We start from the raw sequence: 10,865 nt of genomic DNA on the forward strand, positions 1-10,865 counted from the left end.
TATATAACAGTCACATAATCAATTAAAATGGTGCCAAAAGATTAACTCAATCCAAAATCCATTTGCTTTTTCTAAATGCATGCATAGTGTTTCTTTTAATGCCAAGTATATAAATGTTATTGTGAGGGCTGTCTCCAGTGTGATTAGTGTATTTGCTAAATTTCTGATTAAAAGTTCTCATGCTAAATTACTGTTAAAAACAAAAGTTGCTCATATTTTAAATCACAACAGTGACTTTATGGAAATACTATTTGAACGAGTTCTAATTTACATCATCTTTGGGTTTTCAAAATAGCTAAACATCAGATTTGCTATTAACTGTAGGAGAGTGTCTTAAGATATTTTTTTTGTAGTCTACTACAACCTATATAGAATTTAAACATCTGTTAGTGAAACATGTTTTGTGAATGCCTGTATGTGTGAAATTGAGTTATTAGAATATTACATTTTACATTGACCATTTTACATTGGAAATTCAGCCACTGTTACCCATTACTGGTGCAGAAATGGTCTGATGTGAATTTATTATGCTTTCTTGCAATAGTTATACTGATAGATGCTGATTAGAACTGTTATCACTTAAGACTTCATTGATAATTTTCATAATAATTATTCAGCAGTGTTGATCTTGGGCATTAATTTCCTTCAGTGTATATAATTCCAAGGGAGATATCTTCTGATTGAAGTATTCGAATTGCATGTTTTAAATTTGCATCCCAGTGCAGTAATTTTGTGGAGATGAGAAACAGAATAGCTATCTTGCATTTCTAAACAACATGCATTTGATTAAAAAAATCTTGAGTTTGAAACTGCTCAGTCTGGAATTTGACATCCCCCTTGAAATGGGTATAAGAGATATTGCAGGGACTCCTGTGTAGCTCAACACACGAAGGAGCTCACTGAGCACAGTTGATCTCTAGGATCCAGTCGCCACTACCTTGAGCCTAGGTCTGTCATGAGCCAGAGACTGGGGTTCTCCAGGAGGCAGCTCCAGATTGACAGTGCAGCTGGGGGAGAGTTGGGAGTAGTTGGACAAGACTCTCTCAGACTTGCCAGGCGCCTGCAGGCTGGCAGTGACATCAGTGAGAGGCGCGCTTCTCCTCAGCGCGGCCTCTTTTGTCAGGAGCTGTGGAGCTTGCAGTGCGTCAAAGGATGAATAGCTCCGCAGCTGGATGTGTTGGATGAGCATGTCCATTTGTCTCATTCTCTTCCTAGCAGTACAGAAGATGTTGCCAGACGAGTTTTGTTTTTAAAATCAGCTCATTCCAAATTGGTATTCAAAGAGTTTCATTATTATCCCTATGTGTGTGTCTGAAACAGGAAGAAAGCAGTTAATGTTATATGTATAATCGTTGAAAATATTTTTGTTAGTTACCTTTAACATTAGAATTGCAAGATTCTTCTTCATAAAAGTCAGATGAAGAAGCTGTTGACCATTATTACATTTTATGAAATGAATGAATTAGCAGTCAAGCAGCGTTGCAGTATGTAAAGTTGTGTCCCCTGAAGAGAGGTCATCAAGCACCTCCTTAAATAGACTGTGCCTTTCAGAAGGGAAAAGAACACATGGATTGTTAATATGTCAAGCCATTAAAATTTATTTCAAATACTTCAGAGAAGAGCTTTTTGATCAATCACATTGCAAAAGGCTGACTATTGGCACAGTAATAATTGTTGGCTGATTGTCAGATTTAAATTGTCTACATTTGGAGCAGATTTCCTTCATGCTGAATTGAGCACAAGGCTGCAGCAGTGCTGAAACAAGATGTAACAAGTCTTTTGTGATTTATTTCCTAGGGAAAATTAGTCATTATTTGTTTGTTTGTTTTTGTTCTTGTAGGGGCCAGTATCTTTTTAAAAATAAACCTCCAGATGGGACGACACCACCCAATTCCTTTTACAGAGCACTTTATCCTAAAATAATACAGGACATTGAAGTAAGAACTGCATATATACTCCAAATTGAGGTTTTACTTGTTTCTGTTGGGAGTATAATTTAATGTACCTGTAATGTTTATTTCTTAATATTTCAAATTGTAACAGAACATGTAAGTTGTGTATTGTATTTATCTTCTTATACATTAGTAATGTTTAACAAAGCATTTATCTCAGTGTTTTCATTTTCTAATCCATAGTAACCAGCAAAACGTCAAAGGTACATAATTTCTGAAAGCTGGCCCTTTCAGAAAATGCATCACCTGCAGGATCATGTAGGAGCTGTAGCCTAGTACCTGAGTTTTTTAATATGAAACTAATCTTAAAATGAAGAACTAGGAAAGTAAGTAGACAGTGACTCCCTTCAAGGAATGGCAGTTGCAAGTTAAATGACATTTCATTCTCTGAACTGATTAAAAAGCTTTTCTTAATGTTGAGAATAAATATTCTCTAACTTGGCCCATCTTTTTATGTTTTATCCTAAAAAGCTATCAGTTTGTCATTTTTTCTATGAAATGGCTGTTTTATTTCCATTTAATGGAATTAATCCATATATAACTCTAAACTTAATCTTGGGACAGATGAGATTTCTCAGTTTTCCCTACAGACTGTGAGGGATTTGATGACAACATTAATAATTAAGTCCATGGTTCCTCTTTATGGCTTAAATGGGCATGCATCTGATGACAGTAGTGTACAATCAGACCTTTAAGCTTCATGTTCTATTATAGTTATTAATGTAAAGCCATTACCTGTTAATGTCTTGCCTTAGTTAGTCCTTACCTTATGTAGAGGCTCTGAGCAGTAAAAGCAGTAAAAGCCTTTGTTGTTTTTTAGACAATAGAGTCCAATTGGAGATGTGGAAGACATAGTTTACAGCGCATCCACTGCCGCAGTGAAACCAGCAAAGGGGTCTATTGCCTTCAATATGATGATCAGAAGATTGTGAGCGGTCTTCGAGACAACACTATAAAGGCAAGTGTTCGTTCATGAATACTTCTGAACACGGGTTATGTAAATTTTCTTTTTTTGTTCTATTGTTTTTAACAATTACCTACCTTAGAAAGGTTTTTGCATTTTTGTTTTCCAGATTTGGGATAAGAATACATTAGAATGTAAGCGAGTTCTTACGGGACACACAGGCTCAGTGTTGTGTCTTCAATACGATGAGAGAGTGATCATCACTGGATCTTCAGATTCCACCGTCAGGTATGGGATATTTTTACCTTGTCTTCAGACTCATAAATCGTCTTTTTGCACTCATAAGTAACATGCTGCGATGGTATTATGAAAGACCATTTAAATTTTGATCCCCACGTCATCCAAGTATAATAGAAAAATATTTAGGTTTTTGCATAGTTTATGGATTTATGTTTTACTCCGAAAAAGAATATACAGGAGTCGAGAAAGTGCTTTAAATACTTTAATATTGCATCTATATTTCGTAAAATATTTTTCTCATTGATTTAGCATCAAGTAGCAGACACCACAGTGTTGATCAGCAGCATTTTAGAATTCTATTTTCTGGCAGCAAAATGAGATGATCAGAAGATATGTTAGTGGTTTGTCATAATAGAATGATCATTAGGGAAATGTTACAGCTCAGCATAATGTTGACGTACAAGATTTTATGAACATGCAAATAACAAAGCAAGGCTGTTACTGTTCTTTTTGTTCCAGAGTGTGGGACGTGAACACTGGTGAGATGTTAAACACGTTAATCCATCACTGTGAGGCGGTACTACATCTCCGGTTCAATAACGGCATGATGGTAACTTGTTCAAAGGACCGGTCCATTGCAGTGTGGGATATGGCCTCCCCCACAGACATTACTCTTAGAAGGGTGCTAGTGGGGCATCGTGCAGCAGTTAACGTGGTGGACTTTGATGATAAATACATTGTCTCTGCCTCTGGGGACAGGACTATAAAGGTAAGAGAACCTGCAAATGTTTTGGGAACTTGCTTTACAAAGAAAAAGCATGATGACATATGCACCAGCTTTTCTTTAAGTTTTCTTTGCTTTTTAAATTAATATCCACCATTTTAAATATTCAATATTTTTGTTGACCTCAGATTTGTTTGGAATATTTAACCATACATTTTACACAGGGTTATACAGGGTTCCTAACCTAGTAAACACAAATCCACCTTGTCTGTGAATAGAGTTCCTTACCCTGGTGATCACCAGTTTGATACCCCAGCCCACCCCTGCAAAGCAGTGGCATTAAATTAGCAACATGAATACAATGACAAATCAGATTAAATATAAATTGACATTTGCAGATGGTTACAGTTGGTGGCTTGTAATTTTTTCTTAAATAGATTTGCATAATAGGATTATAGCTTAATTAGTGGGTAAACCCTGTCACAGATTGTTCACGTTTTTCAGCTCTGGTTTTGTGAATGCAAAATACATGTTAACTTCTTAAAAAGGGATAATCTGGGGTTCATTTTTCTCTGGCTTTGATTCTTTTGCTATGCAGGTATGGAATACCAGTACTTGTGAGTTTGTTCGAACTCTTAATGGACATAAACGGGGTATCGCGTGCTTACAATACAGAGACAGACTCGTAGTTAGTGGATCCTCAGACAACACAATCAGGTGAGAATGTGTGAGTCACTACAGTTCTCAACCGAGTATAAAACCTTGGTTAAAATTTGTTCTGCTCTTCACCCTTGTTAATGCCAGGATTGTTTCAGTTACTTCATTTTCTGCCTCTAACGTGACTACTAGTTGCTGGTGTTTCAGTGATGTCATATGAATGCTGTTTCTTGAGTAATTGTACTCATGAGGGCTTCATTTGACAAAATGATATTTTAAAGCCATTTTGTTTAATTGAATGATTTTGTGTCCACGCAGCTCTCCATAATTTCCTTAGGGTACAGGATTGGAGAAGAGTAGAAAAACAAATCAAATATATATTTAAATGTCTTTCTCTCCAGGTTGTGGGATATTGAGTGTGGAGCATGTTTAAGAGTACTGGAAGGACATGAAGAACTAGTTCGATGTATTCGCTTCGACAACAAAAGAATAGTTAGTGGAGCTTATGATGGGTGAGTTCAAAACTTTTATTTTTCATTTTAAATAATTTTCCCCTTTTGTTCCCCAGTTTGGAACACATGATTTTCAGTGCATTGAGATTCACTACATCTGCTGCTGTAATAGTCTGTGAAGTTGCATGTATTTTAGTTATATTAAGATATCTTTTAGCTTTTTGGTATGTTTCACAGTATAATTCTATACTCAAGGAAAGTAAGAAATTGTCAGTCAGAGAGAGGAAACAGCTTAGGCAGAGGCCATTTCGCATTTCTAGAGGCCACCAGCCAACAATTAATACCTGCTGGTTAATACTTGTGCAGGACAAGTGGAGAAAAATAACCAGACCTGCCTGAAAACTGCACTCTTGTGCAGGACTATCAATCCTGACATGTCACCTACAGCTTCAGATGCAAGTATTGACACACCCTGTTTATGACATTGTTTTTACATTTTATAGAAAGTTTTAGCTGTACTTATTTGATGGTGATGTTTATTGAGCAGTCGTGAATCTTTGCAGGTGGTAGTTAAGATTTATAGTGAGCGCTGTTGTTCAGGACGAGGGATTAATATTTATTTCTGCAGTTAATTCACAAGGAATCTTCACTTGTTAGGGTGAATGAGTGTTATGTAAACTGTCAAACGTATTTAATTATTGCATTTCAGAAATTATTAGAGGAGGTGGGTATCAATAATATCAATGATTGCCAAAGTCTTTTAGTAATCTTTCACCTTGTCTTCTACTACTAACTCTTGTACTGCTCTATATTGTTGCTTTTGTCTTGGAAACCTACTGTATTTTATTTTGCGCTTGATTTACTGTATAAACCTTTACTTAACCAAGTCCTCTGTCTTCTGTTGGTAGTAAAATTAAAGTTTGGGATCTAGTAGCTGCTTTGGATCCTCGTGCACCAGCAGGAACTTTGTGTCTGCGGACTCTTGTGGTGAGTTGATGAAAACTTCTTCCTGACAATTTTCTGGATTCCAGTGCTTGGTATTTCTGGCATCTGTTTCCCCCCCCCTACTGTCAGCTTTGTCAAAAATAAACTAGTTGTATTCATTCAGCTTTCCACTAAAGTGACCTTTTTCAGGGGATTATATGCAATCACTTCATTTAATTTTTAGGTACATTGCATTGATGCAAATGTGTTGTAAACAGTGCAAAATGTTAGAAATGTTAAATGTTTTATATTTACATAAGACTATTACACAAATCATGCTATTTAAATATTTTAAATATACTTCAAAAAGGTAGTTTATACAGCAGCTTGCATAGAAATTTGAAATGGGCATTTACAAAAATACATTATTCTGTAATCAGAACTATTCTTGTTTTAAATGTTATAGATGCTTTATTAAAAAAAATATTTGATTTTTCCCACTATGACAAAAAATGGTTATTCAACAGGAACACTCAGGGAGGGTTTTCAGACTGCAGTTCGATGAGTTTCAGATCGTCAGCAGCTCGCACGATGACACTATCCTCATCTGGGATTTCTTGAATGACCCGGCCACACAAGCAGAGTCCTCACGCTCCCCCTCCCGGACATACACCTACATCTCAAGATAAACTATCAGTGCTGATCCATACCTCACACTTGCACAGGTAAGCAACGACACTTTGGGCAAAACAGTGGATAAGCAATCTTGAGTAGAGTGAGACAAATGATACCCTGGCACTGCAACACCTATAATGCAAAAATCTCTATACCATTTGTGGTATAGAGACACCAAAGTGTTTGTTACATTAATTCATATTAAGTAACCCACCATTAAAAATGTGAGGTTAGGGCATGTAGGAAGTAATGAATAAAAGGAGGTGCAATCTGTGTTCTCACTTAATTGCAGCAAATACACTTTTTAATTGTTGAGATAATACTTGGATGAAACAACAACAGTCAGAGCTTAGCCTCTGGGAAAACCTCCTCCTTATAGCTCACCTTTGCTCCTGTTTTTCCCCTTCACAAACAAATTGTATCATCTAGAAAAGTTAAGATTCCTCAGACTAACATTTCCAGTTTCACACTTTCAGGCCCTCGTGTTTCAGCCATTCTTAACACTGAACTTTTCCCCTCTGTGCAGTGATCACTTTAGGCATGTGATTTATTTACTTGCATATCAAAAAAGCTAGCAATTTCTGAAGCGCATTGAGGCATGTGATCCCAAGACTGCTTCCTCTAAAAATGTTTCTGTGTTGAACCACTCATATGCTTCCCTGCTTTAGGCTCCTTACTTACTGCCTAGTTGTTCTAAAATTGTTTAGATTGTCCTGCTAGTCAACATTACACAGGCTTTGGCAAAATTATAAAAATTATCCTTTTCACTCTGAATGTACGTCTGCAGTATTTACAAGTAAAATGTGTTTGAACCATCTCCTTATCGCTCTATAGTTTCGTGAGTGTGCGTGCACATACTGCTGTAATTGAACAGGGCATTTTCTTTACCATGACCAATCGGAAAACAAAATTAATCTGACAAATTAAAACTGAAGGAAGTTTGTGTTTTGGCTTATTCTTTTTTCCTTTTTTTTCTAGGACTTCTGATGATACAGTATTTGCATAATATTGAAAAGCCAGAAGCTGGTGACTCAATGTGGTCTAACTGAGGAATAGGCTTTCCCTCTAGATGACAAACAGGGAATCTGCTTGTCTTGGGAAAAAACACATTGTGGATGATGGCAAAAAGTGCTGCTACTGAGAAATATGTCTTTCAAAACTAATGGTTTTGAGCATCATCAGTCCTTTATCCCCCTTTCCTTCATCAAGTATATTGTAAACAAAAGTCATTTTAAATGTGTTGAGGTGAGTTGTTGCTGCTTTTCTCTAAACTGGGAAGCCTGTCGTACTCAGACTTGGTTCAAGGGTGAGGTTACAGAATTAGTCAAGTTGTTTCTGAAAACCATATTTTCAGTTCATTTCCTCAGATCTTTATCAGCAACATTTTTGTTGCCATATATATAAATATATATTTTATTTTGTAAAGAAGAGTCTAGAATAAATGTCTTAAAGTACAGCAAATGAGGATGCCACAGATACTACCAAACTTTTCTGTTGTAGTATATGTAAATCTGTATTGTGCAGCTACTGCTTATTTATGCTACAGTTCTTAGCAGTTCAGCACTCAGGTGCTTTTTTAGACTGATGATACTGGAGATTCACCAAGTTGAGAAAATCGGAAGAAACACAAACTGCAAAGCTGTTTTGCACAAGCTTTAGTACCGAGTATGTGGCTCACTGGGGAATGAAAAATAAATTATTCTTTTTTGCACTTTTCATTTTTATGATGGCTGTCAGTATAGAAGCGCACAACACATGCAGTTGCACAAAAGCATGTTGTCGTACACTACTACCTTATTTGTTTCCTTTTTTCTTTTCACTGACCTAGTACACTATATATATGTTCTCGCAAATATAAAGTCTGCACACCAGCATTCATTTAGAATCAGGTGTTTTCTGCTCCCCTGTGTCAAATATTTCACAGCAGTTCTGTTAGTCTGCTGGTCTGGACTGCAGTAAAACAGCTGAAACTGAAAAATGTGTAGAGAGCCTCTCTTCAGTTTTTACTGGTACAGAGCATTCTGTTTTCCTGCCCTTATCCACAGGCTGATAAGACTGGCTCTTCAAAAGTGTAGATCACTTTGCTGCAGAGATTTTATTTTTTTTTCCAACTTTACATTGAATGGTTATTTTCCTGCAAAACTGTCACATTTATTTGTGTTGTGTGGTCAAGTTGCCAAACTGAACAATTGTGAGTGGTTGATCGCTGGCATGCCTAACTATAGTTGGACTTATTTATTTTAGAAAGTGACCTGAAGCTATTAATATCACTTAAAACACATGCTGCATGGAAATGTGAACATTTACTATTTTGAGTTACAAACCAATGGCTTTTCCATTTTTAATATTATATGTCCTTTAAAGGTAACTTATCAACCTGTACTTGCAGTATAACTTTTTTGTTTGTTTGTCAGTTGCCCAAAATAACTTCAAAATCCAGAGTAAGTTGTATTGCACTCTGGCTTTGGTCTTAAACTGAGCTTAAAATTGATAAAAATGGTACTTTAATTTTTGAAAAGAAGAATATCAGAGGCTTAATTCTCATCAGTTGTAATTTTATGAAATGTATCTTAAGAATTGTCAGAGTTCTGAGAAAGCTGTAGTGCAAATGTAGTCTGCAGAATATTCTCACTCACGACCGCACCAAATCAGAAACCTCAAGTCTCAATGCCAGCTTTCTCTTCAAATTTCGGGTTTTGACCGTTAAAAAGGAAACTTGTATTACAAAACAATCATAAAAATAAGATTGAAAATCAACCTGAATTTAAGCACACATATACAAATGAAAGCACCTTTATGAAAACTCACACACGGTCTTTAGAAACTCTCCTCCAAAATACTTGAGTATTCAGTATGCAGTCTATTTCACAATCTTTTATTTTAATAGATGGTGTATATTGAGTTAATTATTTCCATAATTTTAAAAAATGTATAAAGTTTCTGCAATGTATAAAATCTTCACCTTGTCTTGAAATGTAATCCATGGTAATGTGTAAAATGCTGTGCAAAATGCTTTAAACCAGAGCATAAGACGTGTGTGCTGTATTTACTGTAAAGATGTTATTTCTGCAGCAAACTGACATGTGAATCTTGTATTATGTTCACCATGCTTTAAAACTGTACTTGGATGGTTTAAGAGTGTTTTTTGAAAACATTGAAACTTGGCAATTATTTCCCCCAATTATTTAATGATTGCAACTGGAATTTTTTTTGGGGGGTGAGGGTGTACCCAGCATATAGTTTTGCTTGCATTAAGTGACTTTGTAAAGATGAAAAGATTTATACTAGTCTTAAGAGAGAGTAATCTTTGCCCTTTTTTTTCCAAATGGTCATTTAATTGATCTTTAATTTTTCATTTTCGAGTTTTATCTTCCTGACCCTGCTTGAATTATGTTTTGCATTCTGGTGTACACTCAGAGCACCACGAGGGGAAGAGTGGATATTCATCACCTGGCATCTTCTCAGCTTTTAGCAAAACACTGACTCTTTTCATGTGCCTCCAAGCTTGCAGTGTTTTGAAGAGGTCAGAAGACTAAATTGGGTGGATATAAAATATAAATTGCAAATTTCTAAATATATAAAGACATTCATGTTTAGTTTGACTTGACAAGTGGATTTGTTAAATTATTCAGCTTTTAAAAAAAAATGGAACATCCCTAACTACAATTAAAATCACACTGGTTATGAGATAGAGAAACAAGTCCATGCAATTGTGATTAAGTGCACGGCAGCACAAATATAGAGATCTGAAATAAGTGAAGATGAATCACTGAATTAATCTATTACAAAATCTACATGTTCCACTTTATTAACTGAATATTTGTATCATTGTTTTTTTGTGTTTTTAAAATATTTTGCAATACAAATATTAGTTTGTGTTTGATGGGGAAAAGTCACAATCACATGACTTTTAGGTTGATATTGGTGAGACCTAAGTAAATTCACATTTAGAATGTCTTGCTATAGATTGCTAAGCCTGACAGTTCTTTTAAAACCCGTGATTGAAATCGACACTAAAAAGAGGATATTGAGGTTTATAAATTGTACTACTACTTTTTGCAACATTTTTATTAAGGTTACTCTCTCTTATTTTATTTCCAATTCCTGTATTTGTTCTGTAGATTCTCCAGTAAACAAGTGATATCCATTTTTGTCATTTTGTTCAAGGTAAAGTGATGTGTAGTTAATGTACTAAAATGTTCATGTAAGATAGGATGATCTTCATCTAGTGTTTTTTAACTGTCAAAAAAGATGAACTTACAATACAAATATGAAAGTAAACTTGGTGGTGCGGGGTGTTCTTAAGGTAATTTATTAAAATATTTTGTAAATGTTAA

At 35.5% G+C, this 10,865-nt stretch overlaps 1 protein-coding gene across 3 annotated transcripts in view; it reads left to right on the forward strand.

Annotated features, from left to right (window-relative positions):
- LOC102688445 (F-box/WD repeat-containing protein 1A) overlaps nucleotides 1–10,865 on the forward strand; it is a 43,319-nt gene extending 32,454 nt beyond the window's left edge. For all 3 annotated transcript variants that reach the window (XM_006630747.3, XM_015347603.2, XM_015347602.2), the window contains 9 exons: nucleotides 1,841–1,937; nucleotides 2,773–2,910; nucleotides 3,026–3,144; nucleotides 3,616–3,865; nucleotides 4,419–4,537; nucleotides 4,879–4,989; nucleotides 5,838–5,916; nucleotides 6,381–6,578; nucleotides 7,507–10,865. In XM_006630747.3, the coding sequence (XP_006630810.1) occupies nucleotides 1,841–1,937; nucleotides 2,773–2,910; nucleotides 3,026–3,144; nucleotides 3,616–3,865; nucleotides 4,419–4,537; nucleotides 4,879–4,989; nucleotides 5,838–5,916; nucleotides 6,381–6,542 (1,075 nt within the window). In that variant the 3' untranslated portion in view covers nucleotides 6,543–6,578; nucleotides 7,507–10,865. The remainder of the gene's footprint in view (nucleotides 1–1,840; nucleotides 1,938–2,772; nucleotides 2,911–3,025; nucleotides 3,145–3,615; nucleotides 3,866–4,418; nucleotides 4,538–4,878; nucleotides 4,990–5,837; nucleotides 5,917–6,380; nucleotides 6,579–7,506) is intronic.

This window comes from Lepisosteus oculatus, chromosome 4, assembly GCF_040954835.1.
Source record: "Lepisosteus oculatus isolate fLepOcu1 chromosome 4, fLepOcu1.hap2, whole genome shotgun sequence".
Taxonomy (NCBI): domain Eukaryota; kingdom Metazoa; phylum Chordata; class Actinopteri; order Semionotiformes; family Lepisosteidae; genus Lepisosteus; species Lepisosteus oculatus.